Source organism: Culicoides brevitarsis, chromosome 1, assembly GCF_036172545.1.
Source record: "Culicoides brevitarsis isolate CSIRO-B50_1 chromosome 1, AGI_CSIRO_Cbre_v1, whole genome shotgun sequence".
Classification (NCBI taxonomy): domain Eukaryota; kingdom Metazoa; phylum Arthropoda; class Insecta; order Diptera; family Ceratopogonidae; genus Culicoides; species Culicoides brevitarsis.
In genome coordinates this window covers 5,636,930-5,653,638 of record NC_087085.1, presented here as the reverse complement: position 1 = coordinate 5,653,638, position 16,709 = coordinate 5,636,930, and the positions used below count along the sequence as shown (strand labels likewise).

General features: G+C 22.9%; 1 protein-coding gene across 4 annotated transcripts in view; it reads right to left on the bottom strand.

The window, feature by feature from the left end:
• Positions 1–1,048: 1,048 nt before the first annotated feature.
• LOC134834063 (MOB kinase activator-like 2) overlaps positions 1,049–16,709 on the bottom strand; it is a 93,728-nt gene continuing 78,067 nt past the window's right edge. Inside the window, exons 2-5 of one of the 4 annotated variants that reach the window (XM_063848597.1) lie at positions 6,853–7,004; positions 6,290–6,386; positions 1,947–2,234; positions 1,049–1,885 (exon numbers count right to left, since the gene is read on the bottom strand). In XM_063848597.1, the coding sequence (XP_063704667.1) occupies positions 1,453–1,885; positions 1,947–2,234; positions 6,290–6,386; positions 6,853–7,004 (970 nt within the window). In that variant the 3' untranslated portion in view covers positions 1,049–1,452. The remainder of the gene's footprint in view (positions 1,886–1,946; positions 2,235–6,289; positions 6,387–6,852; positions 7,005–16,709) is intronic. The other 3 variants (XM_063848604.1, XM_063848612.1, XM_063848621.1) reach the window with 3 other exon arrangements.

Sequence of the window (16,709 nt, the reverse complement as noted above, 5' to 3'; positions counted from 1 at the left end):
TACGTGGGTTTCTATCAATATAAATAATTTAATTAATTATTTTTTGACTCAAAACTCCGAAATTAAAGTCACAAATAAATTTTCGAATCTCGCGTTCCCCTGACACATTTCCTTATAAATATTCTCAAATATAATTTTTAATAATATTTTTTTTTTACTGTATGATTAATTTTTTTTATATTTTTGTTCGATATTATTATTTATCCTTAAACATTATTTTTAAGACATATTTTTTTTTATATAATTATGATCATAAAAGGCTATTTTTTGAAACGTTTGATGCTGTCTTGAAACTATATAGTTTAGAAATTCGAAGAGATTTAAAAAAAATAGTAAAAAATAATTTTTTTTTAAATATTTTGATTAAACTATTATATTGAACTTTCTATTTATTTTCTATTTTTCAAATAATTTTTTTTTAAATATTTTATTTTAACTTGTTAACCAGAAATCTATTTCAGACTCTAAAATTACTTTTTTAATATATTTGATAAAATTTTGCTTTTTTTATTAAATAGATTTTTTATTTTGTAAATATATCTTTTATTTTTTTTCATATATTTTTTTCGATATTTTTTTTTACAAGCAAGAGTAAAGTTTAGAAAGCAGTTTCATATTTTTTCAGCAACTTTTTTCATTCAAAACGTTTCTATAATATTTTTTTTTTATTTTAGGGTAATCACAATAATTTTTCTTTTTCTTTCGAAGACGAACAATTTTTTTACAGTAATTTTAGGATTTTTTTTCAAGGGAATTTGTGACTTTTATCTACAATATTTTAGCATTTTTTGCACAATTTTTTTTTATTTAAGCGAGTGTATGATGTTTAATTTTTAATAAAAAAATCAAATAAAAAAAATAAGTTATGAATTTTAAAATAATAATTACGGACATGACAGTGCTTTTAGCTAGGATTGAATTTTTTAGGTTGAAAAAAAAAAAAATAAAAAAAAATTATTAATGAGATCTACATTTTTTTTGATTGTTTTTATTAAGAGTGAGGAACATTTTGCAGAAAGAATTTTTTTTTTATTTGAAATAAATGTTTTAAGCGTTAAAAATTAGATAATAATAAAAAAAATAATTTTAAATTAATGAATAACAGAAAAAAAGGTTGGGCTTAAAGATAACACAGAAGAAAAAAAAACAGCAATAATTAATAATAATAATAATAAGATTAATTAATTAACAACAAGAAAGAAATTTGGGTGCAAGTGTCCTTTTTTAAAGAATATTGATCACATAATTTGGTCAGAGATTGGCGACATCGGGATTGGCGATGTTGGATGTTGATGATGAACCTGCATGAAGACAACACGTGGCACTGCTGAGCAATTGGAATGCCGAAGTTGCTTCTCCTGTCGTCGTCGTCGTTGCATTTTTACAATAATTACTGCTACAAATATAGTTATTATTATTCCTATTATCACCATCATGATGCCAATTTATGCACTATGCAGCCGACTGAAGATGGGCATTTAGCGCGTCGGAGCCTCCGCCTTTATCACTCGTCGTCGTCGTCGTCTCGCTGAACGTCGTTGATGCATCGCCGCTACATGACATCGCCTGCTCGTGCTGCATGTTATTGTGATGACTACTGATGAGACTAACGGGATCGTTGCCCGATTCAAGAGGTTGCTTGCAAATGGGTTGCGCCATCGCATCGCCATCGATTTGTGTCATGCTCGTGTTGTCACTCAGGCAACTCGTATCGGTGCCTCCGATGCCCGACGAGGACGTTATTGTTGAGCCCGCTGTCGTTATTGACACACTATCACTCGCCCCGCCTGTGGGCTGTTGTTGCACACTTTCGTCCGTTAGATGCAAAGCAATTTCTAAATCACGTAACACTTCGGTCTCTTTGGGATCAATTAAGTTGAAACGCCTAAAGAACAAAAAAAAAAGTTGAATTTTGGGTTAAAATCACGCGCGAATCGAAAACTCACCTATGCAATGCTGTTAAATGGGCAAATGTTAAATTTAAATGCGCGTGTAATCCTAATAACGCTACTTCACGAAAATGTGCTGCATACATATGTGCAATTACGTGAAATAGTAAACGTAATATTTTTCTTGCAATACTTTCGAATGAACTGGGAAATTCATTGGCATATTTGGTGGGGAAAATTGATTCATCACTAACAGTTTTCTGTGTAAATGTCATAACATAGTCAATATATTGCGGAGCTGCAACGCGTGTCTTTTTGCCCTTTTCATCAAACCATAAATACTGTCTGTAACGAGAAAGAAAAAAAAAAAAAAAAATTAGAATAATTTATTTTATTTTATTTTGTTAAAAAAAACAAGGCGTTTCCTCTTGAAGGATTTTTTTTTAATTTTGTTAATTTAATTTTATTATTTTGCGAAAAAATTAACCATTTAACTTTAAAATTTATGTTCAAAAATATTTTTCAATTTTTATTAATTTAAATTTTTAGAAATATTTTAAAATTTTCAATATTATTTTAATTTTTAAACATTTTAAAATTATGTACCTATTTTTCTTTTGAATATATTTTTTTATTTTTCATAAAATAGAAAATATTAAAAAAAATATAAAAATTTTAAAATTTAAAAAAAATTTTTATTTTAAAATATAAAATTTTTAAGATTTTTTTAAAAAAATAGAATTTTTTTTTAACTTTTTTGAAAAATTAAATTTATTTTAACCTAAAAAAAATTAATTTTTTAAGATTTTTTTAAAAATTTTAGACAAATTTTAAACTTTTTTTATATGGAATTTAAAATAAATTTAACTGTTTGAAAATTTTTATTTTTTAATTTTTATTTTAATATAAAAAAAAACAATTTTAACTTTACTTATTTTTTTTTTAAATTTTTATTTTGTTTAAAAAAAAATAAATATTAAAAAATATACTTTTTTTGCGAAAATCTTTTTTTTTTAATTAAAAAATTTTCATTTTTGAAAAATTTATTTTTTTTTTCTTTAAATTTAAAAAAATTTTTTTTTAGTATTTTCATTATATTTTGATTTAAAATTTATTTTTACAAAAAAAAAAAAAAAAATAAATAAATAAAAAAAATAATCAATTGATAGTTTTTTGAATATTAAAAGTAAAATTATTAATTAAAAATATTTTCATAAAATTAATTTAAATTTATTTTTAAAAAATTATTTTTTTTTTAATTTTATTAATTTTTAATAATTAAATTGTATCAAAATTTTTTGCTAATTTTTTTTTTTGAATTGATTAAAAAACTCTTTTATTAAAAAAAATATATTTTTGAAAAAATTGATACTCAAATGTTAAATAAAAAACATTTTCCATCACGAAATTTGGCTCGAAAATTAAAATTCATTTAAATTTTGTGACAATTTTTTCACAAAATAACAATTAAAAGCACTTTTGAATGACGAAACAACAAGGAAGGCGACACTAATGACGACAATTTTTCGTTTTAATTCATTTTTTTTTATTTCAAATGTCATTCAACGCAACTTGCTACGCACAGATAAAATTCAAGAATAAACAATTAATACCAAGGCTCAAACAGCCATTTACATTTAATACACCCACAACTTTTGGAGTTTTTTTTACACTTCTCTCTATTTGGAGTAAAAAAAAAATTTAAAAGGGGGCTTAACATTTTAATTATCCATTGAGGCAATTAGCATTAATTTGTTTATCTTTTGCCAACTTTTTTTTTGTGTGAATTGAATAATTATTGGGTTACGGACTTGACTTTAGAGTGCAAAGTGTGTCATAAATCTGAACATCGACGAGAGAGAAAGAGAGAGATAAACGAATTAAAATAATAAAAATTGCCTTTTTATGGTAATTCAGTGATCTCAACTCAGATTTCGTTCTTTGTTCTATTGTCCAAGTTGCAACATCGACCTTCTAAGCACCTCTCATAAAAACAGAAGACAATGGATCACAATAAAAAGTTCTAATTACACGAAATATTTCATCATCTCGTATTTGAACAAAAACACATTTTTATTAATCACGCGATTTCTTTGTGACTCCGAGAGAGACTTCGAGTGCATTTCTATTTCGAACAATAGCAATTAGCAGTCAATTACTTTGTCGTATTCAAACTAATGATGGAGGCAATTAGAATAACCTGAAGGTCAACTTATCTTTTTCCTCGATTGATGGCGTTTATATGTAAATTCAAAGCATCTTTGTCTGCGTCAGACGTTGAATCATCGCAAAATACTTTTACTTTAGCGAATTCTATATTGAATGGAGACGCCTTGTATTGAAATTTTTTTTAAAATTCAAGCTTTAAGTCAAAAATTTTTGAATTTCGTAATTTTTTAAATAATAGAGGATTAAAAATTTATTAAAAAAGTATAAAACATTGAAAATTTTGTACAAATTTTCAAACTGTCACAAAATGTCAATTCAAAAAATTTCCGTTAAAAATTTGAAAATTGCTTTTCTGCTAATTCAAGTAATTAAAAGTGAAAATTTATAATATTTTTCACAAGATTCATAAAAATATTGAAAATTTTCTCACAATTTGTGACTTTTTGCCCATTTTTTTGTTAAAAAAAATTTGAATGTCAATTTAAAAAAATTCCGTTAAAAATTTGAAAAATGAACTTCTTTGCTAATTCAAGTTAATAAAACTAAAACTTTTTAATCTTTTTCACAAAATTCATACAAATTCTAAACATTTTATCACAAATTGTAATTTTTTGCCCATATTTTGTCAAAAAAAAAAAAAAAATTTTAAATGTCAATTCAAAAAAATTTCCGTTAAAAAAATTTGAAAATCGCCTTTATGCTAATTCAATATTTTTTCTTTATTAAAAAATTTTCAGAAAATTATTAGTTTTAATTTTTTTTAAGAACTTTCGTCATTCTAAAAGAGTGAAAGGAAGCTCTTTAAAAACTTCAATTCATAAAATGACACTTTAATTTAAATATTGCCGTTAGCTACAGATGTTAACTAATATGCTAATATTTTTATTTATTCCGCATTTATTCTTCATGAATATTAAAAAAAATAAACTTTTAACAAATAAAAAACGAGCAGCAATAAAACTCATTTTTATCGTTTTGTGTGTAGTTGTCGCTCTTGTTGCACTGGCTTCTGTTCCTCTTTTTTGTGCACTTCACTTTTGTTCTGTAAATAAATTCAAGCACTTTTTTTCTCGTATCCCTCCGAGTTGAGTTTCCCGATGCGAACGATAAAATTGTGAAATATTTTTCTTTACTTCCTTTTTCACATTTTTTTTTTGTGTTTTTGTTCGGATATGCAAGTTATGGGTGACAATGGACTTTTTGTTATCTTTAAATTAGAAAAAAAAAAAAAATTTTTTTTTTTTATAAAAAACCAGAACATTCCATCACGCGAAATTTTTGTAAAAGAAGACTTTTAGGGAAAAAATAGCGTCACGTGTCACAATTTAAGTGACGTACTTGAAATTCCCCGAAAATGTCATTTTTTTTATCGCAAAAAAATAAACAACTCAAACACATGTCAAGAGTCAAGGACGTGAAAATTAAGGTAAACATTGCGTGTTTTTGGAGAATATTTTTGTGAATTTACGTTTTTTTGTCACAAATTTCGTAGTAAAAGCATTTTTTGGAGTAAATTTCACATATGTTCACATCGCATTGGGCACCGTTAATTGCAATTTATCGTCAATGCTTAAGGGTATCATTACGTTGCGCAGCACGTTTTTCGCCTTTCTCCGCCTCCCTGTGCTCGCTCGTTAATTATTATCTAATTAGAAGTCGATTTACGAGCAACTTTCATTCATATCTCGAGTGCCTCATGCATTATGCAGAAATGGCAGCTGATTAATTGAATCACTTAATCGCTAAATTAAGAGCGAAATTGAGTTCTGTCCCACATTTATCGGATTAACATGTCACGGAAAACGAGAACACGAGAAAAAATACGCAAACATTAACTTTTGATCGTTTTTTTCTTTGCGATGAGTCAAAAACATACGATAACCTTGACACAAAGTCCCGTTTTTATGGCAAAAATTACGTTTCAAGCACAAGAGAAAAATTAACGAGAAAGTTACTGCCAAAAATTACGCGAGAAAGTTCGTGTTGGCGACACGCGACGACTTTTGTCTTCATCGAATTAATGTCTCATGGCAATGATCTCATAATAAATTTACAAAAAAAAAAATTTTTTTTTCATGTAAATATTAATCTTCGTCGTCGATGATCTAAGCATCCGCTTCATTTTTCAATTATTTATTTCTAAATTTCATCGCAAAAAGTTTTTTGTTGATTTTTACACTAAAAAAAATTCAAGAGGCACGTATTTAATTAAAAAAAAAAACAATTTTTACCTTGATCCTGGCCCAATCATGTCTGGACAACCGGATGTTGTACAAAATTCACTAATTGTTCCATAAACTAAGTTCACGTGTTCGAATAGCGCGAGTGCTGTAAAAAAATTAAAAATAATTAATAATTTTAATTAATAATTTTTAATTAATAATTTTATTTTTAATTAATTATTAAATTTAAATAATTTTTTTATATTTTTATTAATAATTTTTTTTAAAAGTTAAAAATTTTTAAATAAATATTTAAAATATTTTATTAATAATTTTTTTTTTAAATTAAGAACTTCCGAATTTTAAGAACTTTTGAATTTTTATAAAAATTAATAATTTTTTTTTTAAATTAATGAATTTTAAATTAAATTTTTAAATTTTTAATTAAAATTTAAAATATATTTTATTAATATTATTTTTAAAGTTAAAAAATTTTAAATTAATTTATTTTTTTTTAAATACTTTTTTTTTGTATTTTTTAATTTTTTTTTTAAATAATTTTTTCAGAGTCAAAAATTTTAAATTAATTTTTTAAATAATATTTTTTTAAGTTAAAAATTTTCAATACTCACTGTGTGACGCAAGCCATTCATTATAATCTAAACCAGCTGGGATATCTACTAATACTCTTAAATCGGCGTCGGGTAATTTTCTTTCAAGTACACTTTCTTCTAAATATAATTTTGTGTCCTTTTGATCTGGTGTATCTTTTCGTCGGGCTTTTCTGTAATTCAAAAAAAAAAAAAAAAATTATTATTAAATTTTTTTATTAAAAAAAAAATTTTTTTCTCAGTCAAACACTTGATGAATATTTTTTTTATTTTAAAATTTTTAAATAAACTCTCAGTAGATTTAAAGTTTTTAATAGACAAGCTGCAAAAAATGATAAATTATTAATAAAATAATGTCTGTCAGTCATCATTGTGAAGAGTATGACAAACTTTTCCAATTACAGTTGTAAATCAAACTAATCTAATATAAGCTGAACAATTTTTATTTTTTTGCCTTTCAACTCATTTCATTTCAACTTGAGAGTTTTTGTGATGATATCATTCGTGACTGTCGAGATTATCACCGCATGTTGAATTATTATTATTATTATTTTTACTTTAATACAATTAAAAGATGTTAAATAAAGAAAAAAAATCTTTTAAAATAAATTGATAATTTATATTGATAATTTCTTAATTTATTTTTTTTTTGTTTAAATTTTTAATAATTTTTAAATATTTTTATAAAAAAATATTTTTAATTTTTAAGATAAAATATTTAAATAAATTTAATTTTTATTTTTTTTATTTAAATTTTTAATAATTTTTTTTAAATATTTTATTCAATTTTCTAAAATTATTTAAATTTTTTTTTTAATTAAAAAATAATTATTTATTAAAAATTAATTTTATTTAATATTTAATTAATTTTATTGTTATATAAAAATTTTATTTAAATTTATAATTTTAAAATTAAAAATAAAATATTAAATTTTAAAAAATTTTATTATTTTTAAATATTTTTTTTTTATTTTTTAAATTTTCTTAAATTATTTTGAAGAAAAATTTTTTAATTAAATATTAAAATGTTAAAAAAATTATTTTAATAAATATTTAAAAAAAATATTTATTTAAAAATTAATTATTTATTAAAAATAAATATTTATTTATAAATAATTTTTTATTGTTTTCAATTTAAATTTTTAATTAAAATTTTTATTATTATTTTAAAATATTTTTATAAAAAAAATATTTTTTTATTTTTCATTTCAGGTTCGATGATCTTCGAAAAATCGAAAATAAAAAAAAATCAATTCCAATTACTCCAAACCAAGCATATAAACTTAACTTTTAAAAAATTATCAAAATTCATACAAAAATTCAACAAAAAAAATATTAAAAGCATTTCTTTGTTGAACATTAATTTTCTTTTCACAAAACCCCAAAAAATTATTCGGAATATAATATTTACTTTTTATAATGACCGGATGATTTTTGCAAAGCCAGTAATTAAATATTATTATCAAGAAAATCCTTTCATTATCATTTTTTTTCTCAAATTTACCAAAAATATTAATGTACTAATGGAGCGACTTGAATTTTAACAGATAACAAAGGGATGTCAGACCCTTATCTTATTTCACAATTATTTTGTCTGCCTACGAGTTTTTATCCAAAAATTTTATAAAGCCACAAAATAACATAACAGTAGCGAACAATTATCCTCTTTATCGTCTGTCATCATTCAAAGGCTTTCATTAACTTGTCGCTTTAAAATAAATATTTAAAGAGATAATAATTGATTTTTTTTATTAAATTTTTTACAAAAGATGCCGTTCATGACTTTTTTTTTATCTTGAATGATATTTACAAACAAATAAATTATTTATGCTATTTTTTTTATTTCAAGCCGTTTAAGGCTCATATGAGGCACGAACACGACCTCATATGTGTTTGCACAACAATACTTCACATTAAATGTTTAAATTTATTTTTGGGCATGCATGTCTGGTTGAAAATTGGGCAATTTAGCAAGACCTTGATAACATTTGAACACAATTTTTTTTTAAATTGTAATTTTTGCGACTTAAAAAGGTCTACAACCCTTTTACAGCAAAAATATTCTAACATATAATTCTTTTCTTTCGTAAATAATTGTACAGAGCGATTTTCCAGCTCATTGTTCCATGCGAAGTAATGAAGATATTCTTTGTTGTTTGCACGATTGCCGCTCGAAACTATATAATTATCATATTAATTGTTGTTTTTTATTCGCAAATCTCGGAGAACTGAACTTTTCTAATCAAATTTTGTTAAAAAGAAAAAAATTAACCTTCATTTCGCGCCTTTTTCATTGAAATGTCGCGCGCTTTAATGTTTGTTGGCGTGTTTTTCTCATAAATAATGTCACTTTTTCGTATGTTTTAATTATTTATTTATTTATAAAAGCAATTTTAATTGCTACCAATAAGAATTATGTGACCCACAAGTGTTGTTATTGCTAACGGAGGTGATCATAATTATTTTATTTTTGTCTCTACTTGGTCTGGTCTGTTCGTGAATGAACTCACATGATTAATGATTATAATAAAATTCGTTGGTTTAAATGTTGCGCATCGAAATTTTATTAATAAATAGCGTTTTTTAGTCATCAGATAGACACGATGATGAATATTTACAGAAAAATCCCGACCAAAATTAATCATAAACATTTTTTTTTGTATAAATAAAGAGATTTTTATAATCAAATTTATTATGTTATAAAAAAAGTGTTATTTTTTGCCAAAATATTTATTTTTTTAGAGGTGACTTTCGGAAACTATATCTTCGTTTATATTTATTTATTATTGTCTTTTTATAACCATATAAATTTATATTGTATATTAACATATATATTTTGTTTTGTTTTTTTTTTTATTTATTTATTCGACACGACATCAACAAAGAACATCATTGCATCGGCACGAGGCGACTTAGTTGACAGATATGAACGTGGCGTGCGCTTTTTTTATAATTTAATATAATTGACAATAAGTCAACATATATATTAATATTAAATAATGCAAAAAATGTCAAAGAATAATTAGAAAGTTCTAAACATTATTATTATTAATATATATTTAATATTTATTTATTACAAAAAAAAAACTTTCTATAAAATCTGTCATTATAAAATAATTATTATTAAATTCATAAAATATTCATACCTACTTAATAACTTAATAATGGGCCCATTCAGCAGATGTTTTCGCGCAAGCGGTTTGAGTCGTTTTGAGCCAACTTAGTTTTTTCATCAATTTTTTGATATTTGACAGAGAGTTTAAGAGAGAAATGAAGTATGAGTGATCTTTATTAAATTTTTAAGCGGTACAAGAGGTTTGAGCCGTTTTGAGTCAACTTAGTTTTTTTATCTACTTTGAATGGTTTGAGAAAAAATTGGTATGAATGATCTTTATAAAGATTTTAAAGCTTTGGATTGGCTCAAAACGGGTCAAAACGAACAAACCGCTTGCGCCATCGATAACTGAAAAAAATTATTTGAATTAAATGGATGAAAATTTTTATAAAAAAACGGTTTGCTTAAAACGGCTCAAACTACTTGAACCAATCGAAAGCTGCGAAAATTTCATGAAGATTTTTCGTAAAAAAAATTTTTCTCTCAAACCTATCTGAATATGTAAAAATTGATGAAAAAACTAAGTTGGCTCAAAACGACTCAAACCGCTTGCGACTATCGAAAATTTGGCGCAAAAACGTCTGCTGAATGAGCCCGTTATTAAAATAATAATAAATAAGATGTTTATTTTTAAAAAAAATCATTGTCATTGCCTTGTCAGTCTCTTAAGAGATCAACTTTTGTCTTGCAATTGTCGCATTAACGTCGGTTATTATGATTTTTTTTTCATTTTAATAAGAAAAAAAAATATATTATAAAATTTAATATAATTAACTGTAAAAATTTATTATACATTTATTATAAATTATTATTAAATTAAAGCTCTGTGTCTTTTATTTTACAAGAATTCAAGCTATATAATGATAATAACATTAAATGTAACGAACTTTATAAATTATTATCATTATGTTTAATGCGTATTGTTGAAATTGTTAAAATGTATTAAATCCTTCAATTAAACTTTATTAAAGGCCGTCATATATGTATGATTAAAAATTGTAAATAACTTTTAATTAAAGTGTTTTCTTTACTCAAAGTTTCCGTTTGTATTATTTTTTTGTTTTTCATCGTTAATTAAGAGACATTTATCAAAATTTATGTTGACCCAATATTTATTTGACAGAAAAAATATATAATACAATTGATTGATTACTTTTATATATATGTACTATACACGAAAAAAATCATATTGGAAGATAAACTGTTCATTAAATTTTATGATTCGACAAAAAATCTTCAATGTTAGGCGAGATTTAGTGTTGAATCAATCATTTTAGCACCGTCTCGACAACCAAACGCCAATTTATTGCACCAATTTTCGTCTTTAATGATGATTTAATTATATAATTTGTGATAAAATTCAAGCCTTGGAGAATTTCGACGAATTATTTTGAGATGAGAGGACTTTGACATTGAAGATGATTGTTATTTTTTATTATTATTCGAGTTGATGACATTTGTAAAGTTGTAATAATAATAACGGACCGATAAGAGTTTAATTGCATGGAAAACGAGCAAATTTGCATGAATTTCGTACATCATATACTTTGTTAGTATAGGTCAGGGTCACTTCACTTCATTACTTTTCCTCGTTCATTCGAAATTGTCTCTCTCTCTCTGTTTTTGTCAATTTATTTTAAACAGCGTTGTTTCCAATGAAAAGCGAATTTAATGTTCTTTTATTGTTATTATTTTCTATAAAACTTTGAATAAATTACTTTACCGCACACATATATCGCTCGCAAAATTAGCATATCCAGTTTTAGTTTTCTGTTCCTTACTTTGTTGTTGTGTTCGCTGTTGTTTACTCATGAGACAACGAGCGCGCAACAGGAACATATTCAAATGCAGGTCACTTGAGATCATAAAAAAATATGTGCAGTTAAAGTAAATGAGGAATGGAAATATGGAGCGCATTTCGCATGCGATTTTGCTGTTTTTCAAGTATAATGATATTAAATGTGGGACAATTTTTATTGTTTATCCTTATTATTGTTGTTTTTATTAAAAAATATTACATTTTTAATGAAAAAGTAAACAACCGGGCGCCGTCATGTCGAGGTTTAAGTTTTATTTTTTTTTTTATTTTAATTTAATTTATTTTTTAAGTTCATAAAACTTGATTTAAATTTTTATTTTTTTAATTTAAAAATAATAATAAAATAAAATTAAACAATAAAATAATTATTTTAAAAATTATTATTATAATTAATAAATTAATATTTTAATGTAAAATTATTATAAAGCATCAAAAAACCTTAAAATAAAAATTTATTTTTTTGTATAAAAATTTAAGAAAAAATATAAATTTATTTTTATATGATTTATTATATTTATATATTTTATTTTATGAATAAAAAATATTTAAAAATTTTTTTAAAATTAAAAATTAATTTTTATTTATTGAATAAATATTTAATTAATTTTAAAAAAATTCAAATAAATATTTTTTTTTATTTAATTCAAAAATTAATAATAAAATAAAATAATTTTTATAAGTTATTATAATAATAAAATATTATTTTAAAATTTTAAAACATTAATGAAAAAATATTTTTTTTATTTATTTAATTTTTTAATCTTAATTAAAAATAATTATTTTTAAGTATATGATTTTTTAATATTTTTTTTTAAATTTTATTTAAAATGAAATGTGTTATAAAAAAAATTAATATGAAAAATATAAAAATTTAAAGTTCAAAAGATTTTTTAAATATAATTTTTGTAGAATACTTTTAAATTAATTTTTTAAATTAAAAAAAAAATAAAATTTTAATAAATATTCTGTATTTTAATAAAAAACAAAATCTAATTAAAAATTATGTAAAAAATTCTAACAAGAAAATTTAAAAAATCAATTCGAGTAATTTTTTTTTAATCTTATGTTTTATTAAAAAATAAAACTTTAATAAAAATCCTTTAATTTGACGTTAATAAATTTTAAAAAAAATATCCCATATGTAAATAACCCGGCGCCATCCAGTTCTTTAACATTAAAAAAACCCGACACTGACCTTTAAATATGTATAATTAATGAACTCAAAAAATATTTCCTTATCACGCTTTATTTTTTTTATGCTGAGCCCCCTATATTAAGTTATTAAATTTCAAAACTGGTTATGTTTTTGTTTTGAATTTCATTTTATTAATTTCATGAATTGAATAAAATGATGCGTAAAAACTGTATCGCCTGATCCAATACGTCACAAAATTTACGCACACCTTCAACTTGTAAATTGTATTAAAGAAAGAGAGAAACAGCATAAAAATAAACAACAACAACACGCTAAAATGCGACGCATAAAAAAGAGAGCTACGACGTAATTTTGTGTGATTGGGGGCTCGCACATTTAATTTTATATATGTTGTACATTCATATATGATGATGTGATAATAATGAATTAAAATCATGATAATGTTCATTTTATTGCAATTTCGCCTGAAAATCGACACGATTTAACAGCGATAATGATAGATATTAATTCTAAATAATAAAATTTGATATTGCGTAGTAGAAAATCAAATGACAGCAAAATTAGGTCAAGTTTTATATATTATATATTTTGATAATTTTCCCACAAATGAACGGCAACGTGATACAATCGTGACGTGTTTTAATAAAAAAGATAAGTAAAAGTTAATCTTTTTAGTTGCGTAACCCAATTTTTTGTTTGTTTGTACTTTTTCTATTATTATTAATAATATTAAAATAAATAATAATAATATTAACATCGTTATCAAAGATTATTTCACAACAGATAGTAATAATTTTTTTTTGTAAACAGGTGACGTATTCATGGCATGATCTTTTTTTTATTATTATTTGTAGCGAACGAGATCATTATCAAGCCATTTCACACTTTGTAACGATCGACCCAGCAATAAATTGTTTTGTTTACATAATATTATAATGATATATAGTAAATAACGAAATGCAAATGATATTCTAGTCAACAACAACAAACAACTTTACAGACAGACTTTGTTATTTTTAAAAGTTTAAACTGTTTTCCGTATGCGTTTTAATTTTTTTTTTGTTTGTTAAAACTTAAATTTAATTTGCATATTTTTACTTTATTTTATAGCGAGCCCTTTGATTCGCGCTAAAAACAAACAATAAACAATATTTAAGTTGTTCTATTGTTGTTGATACTTTTTTTTGCGTTTCTCACCGTCTTTCGCAATAAAACAGCAAACACTTCAATAAACGCTGAATCAACAAGTCTCGAATCGCGTCACTTGAAGGCACGTACTGTCATGTTTCGTATATGATATTTATTAATAATAACAATAAAAATATAAAAAAAAATGTTTATATAAAGTGAATGTATTTATTTTTGCATTTGCAGAACATTTTTTGCACTTAGCAAGATACGAATAACCTTGAAATTGTGCTACAGACGCGTGTGTTAATTGAATCATTATTTATCGGGTGATGTTTGATATATTTTTCGTGTTATTTACTTTTGAGAAATCATAAAAATAAATTAATATTTATTAATATTTTTACTTTTGTTTGTGTTGGCGAGACGAGGACACGTGCGTTGATATAAAGAATGTTAATAATAACAAAAACTTATTGACAATGATAAGAATAAATAATAATATAATACATTATATATAATGAAAAATATAATTTTATAATAAAAAAAATATATGTTTTAATTAAAAATTATTAATTTTTAATACAAAATTCATATGATTTTTTAAAAAGTTTTTTTTTGTATTTATTTTTTTCATATTTAAATTAATATTTTTAATTTTTTTTTTAAATAAAATTTTAAAATAAAAAGTACGAAAATTAAAAAAATAATATATACAAAATTAATATTATATTTTTATACAAATTTAATATTAATTTTTAATTTTTATATAAATTTTTCATTATTTGGAAAAAAATATTATTATATTAAGATTTTTATAATTATTTTTTTTGTAATTTTTTTTCATATTATAACAGATATTTTTATAAAAATAAAATAATAATTGATAATAAAAATTAATAATATACAAAAATAAACTTTTTTATTTATTTTTTTTTACACAAAATTATATTAATTTTCAAAATTTATTAAATTTTTGAATTTTTATTTTTTTTTAATAATTTTTTATAATAAAAATTAAAATTAAAAAAAATTATTTTTTTATTAAAATTAATATTAAAAAATTTAACATTTTTTTTGTAAAATTTTTCATATAAAAATTCTGATTTTTAATTTTTTAATATAAATATTTATATAAATGTATAAAAAAATAACTTTAATAATATTTTTTATAAAATCTTAATATAAATTTCGAAAATTTATTAAATTTTTGTAAAGAATTTGTAATTATTAACTTTTAAAAAAAGTTTTGACAAAAATACTTTTTATCATGTTTAACAAATATTTATTATTTTTTAATAAAAAAGAAGAAAGTTATAAAATGTTAAAATTTTTATTTTAAAGAATTTTATATATTTTATATATGTATAACATTTATATACTTTTGACCATTTTAATCATTTTATACAACATAATAATGTTATATATGTATGTTAACGTTTGAAATTATATTAAAAATATGTTGTTTAAATTTTCAACATATTTTTCATAAACATATATAACAAAATAACATACATATAAATTTTATAATAAATTCCAATAAAAACAATTTAAAACATTACGGAAAAAATGTTTGTACAAAAATTCTTGTTGGTGTCATTGTATCATCATTATGATAATAATATAACATATGTTTAATAATAAAAAAAAAACCTTAACATTAACAGCGACAAGACGACAAACATCCGCCGTTACTTTATCTTGTAGTTTCCTAAAAGCGACATGACTACTTGTTTCTTCGCCATAAAATTATTTAAAATAAAAGCAAGTTAATAATAATAATAATAGAGCGGAGTCATCGCCATAACCTTATAATTGTTGAGAAATCGTCAAGTTTACTATCAGACTTCCTCGTTGAATTTTATCTGTTTGTTTAATTCAGACCCCCTTCAGATCATTGTTCAGTTAAACTTTTTTTTTTTCATCTAACTGTAGATCGGTTTATTATGATGGCAATAGATATTTTATACGAATTGTAACGGAAAATGTGCTTTTTTGCGGGTCTCGCGATCAAAATGCAGTTTGCAAGTAATGATTAAATGTTTGTTGTAACGGCGCTTTTACAGCTAACGAACGATTTATTGCGACGCAGGCGATTTTTTGCGATCCCGAGCATTTTTCTTGAGACGCAAAAGACAAATTTATCGCGATAAAGGGGATTGCCGATGTCTGACTCATAACTGCGAAAGCAGCTGCTTGCTTCGTTTTAATCGAAAAACGGGTTTTTGGCATGTTTGTCACGTCTCGTCTAGATTTTTTGCTCGGACAAATGAGTAGATTAAGGGAAAGATGCAAGAGTAAATTAACCAAAGAGCGACACGATGATGATGATGATAGAAGTTTGTTCAAGTGGTCATTCCATTTACGTGTTAAGTGGATCCAATTGAAGTGTGTGACAGATAAAAAGGGACAATAATTGGATAAAATACATTTTCTGACGCGAAATGAGCAACAACTTGTTCCGACACAAAAATACTTCCTCAATAAATTTTTGTTCCGAAGTCATTTTGAGGCGTGTCGTCATTAACAGAAATTATTTCGAGCAATAACCTACTTCAATGTTACGAAAATTTAAATTGAAAAAATAATTTTTAAATTAAAAAAAAATATTTTTTTTTAAAAATTAATAAAAAAAAATTAAAAAAAATTATTTTTATTTA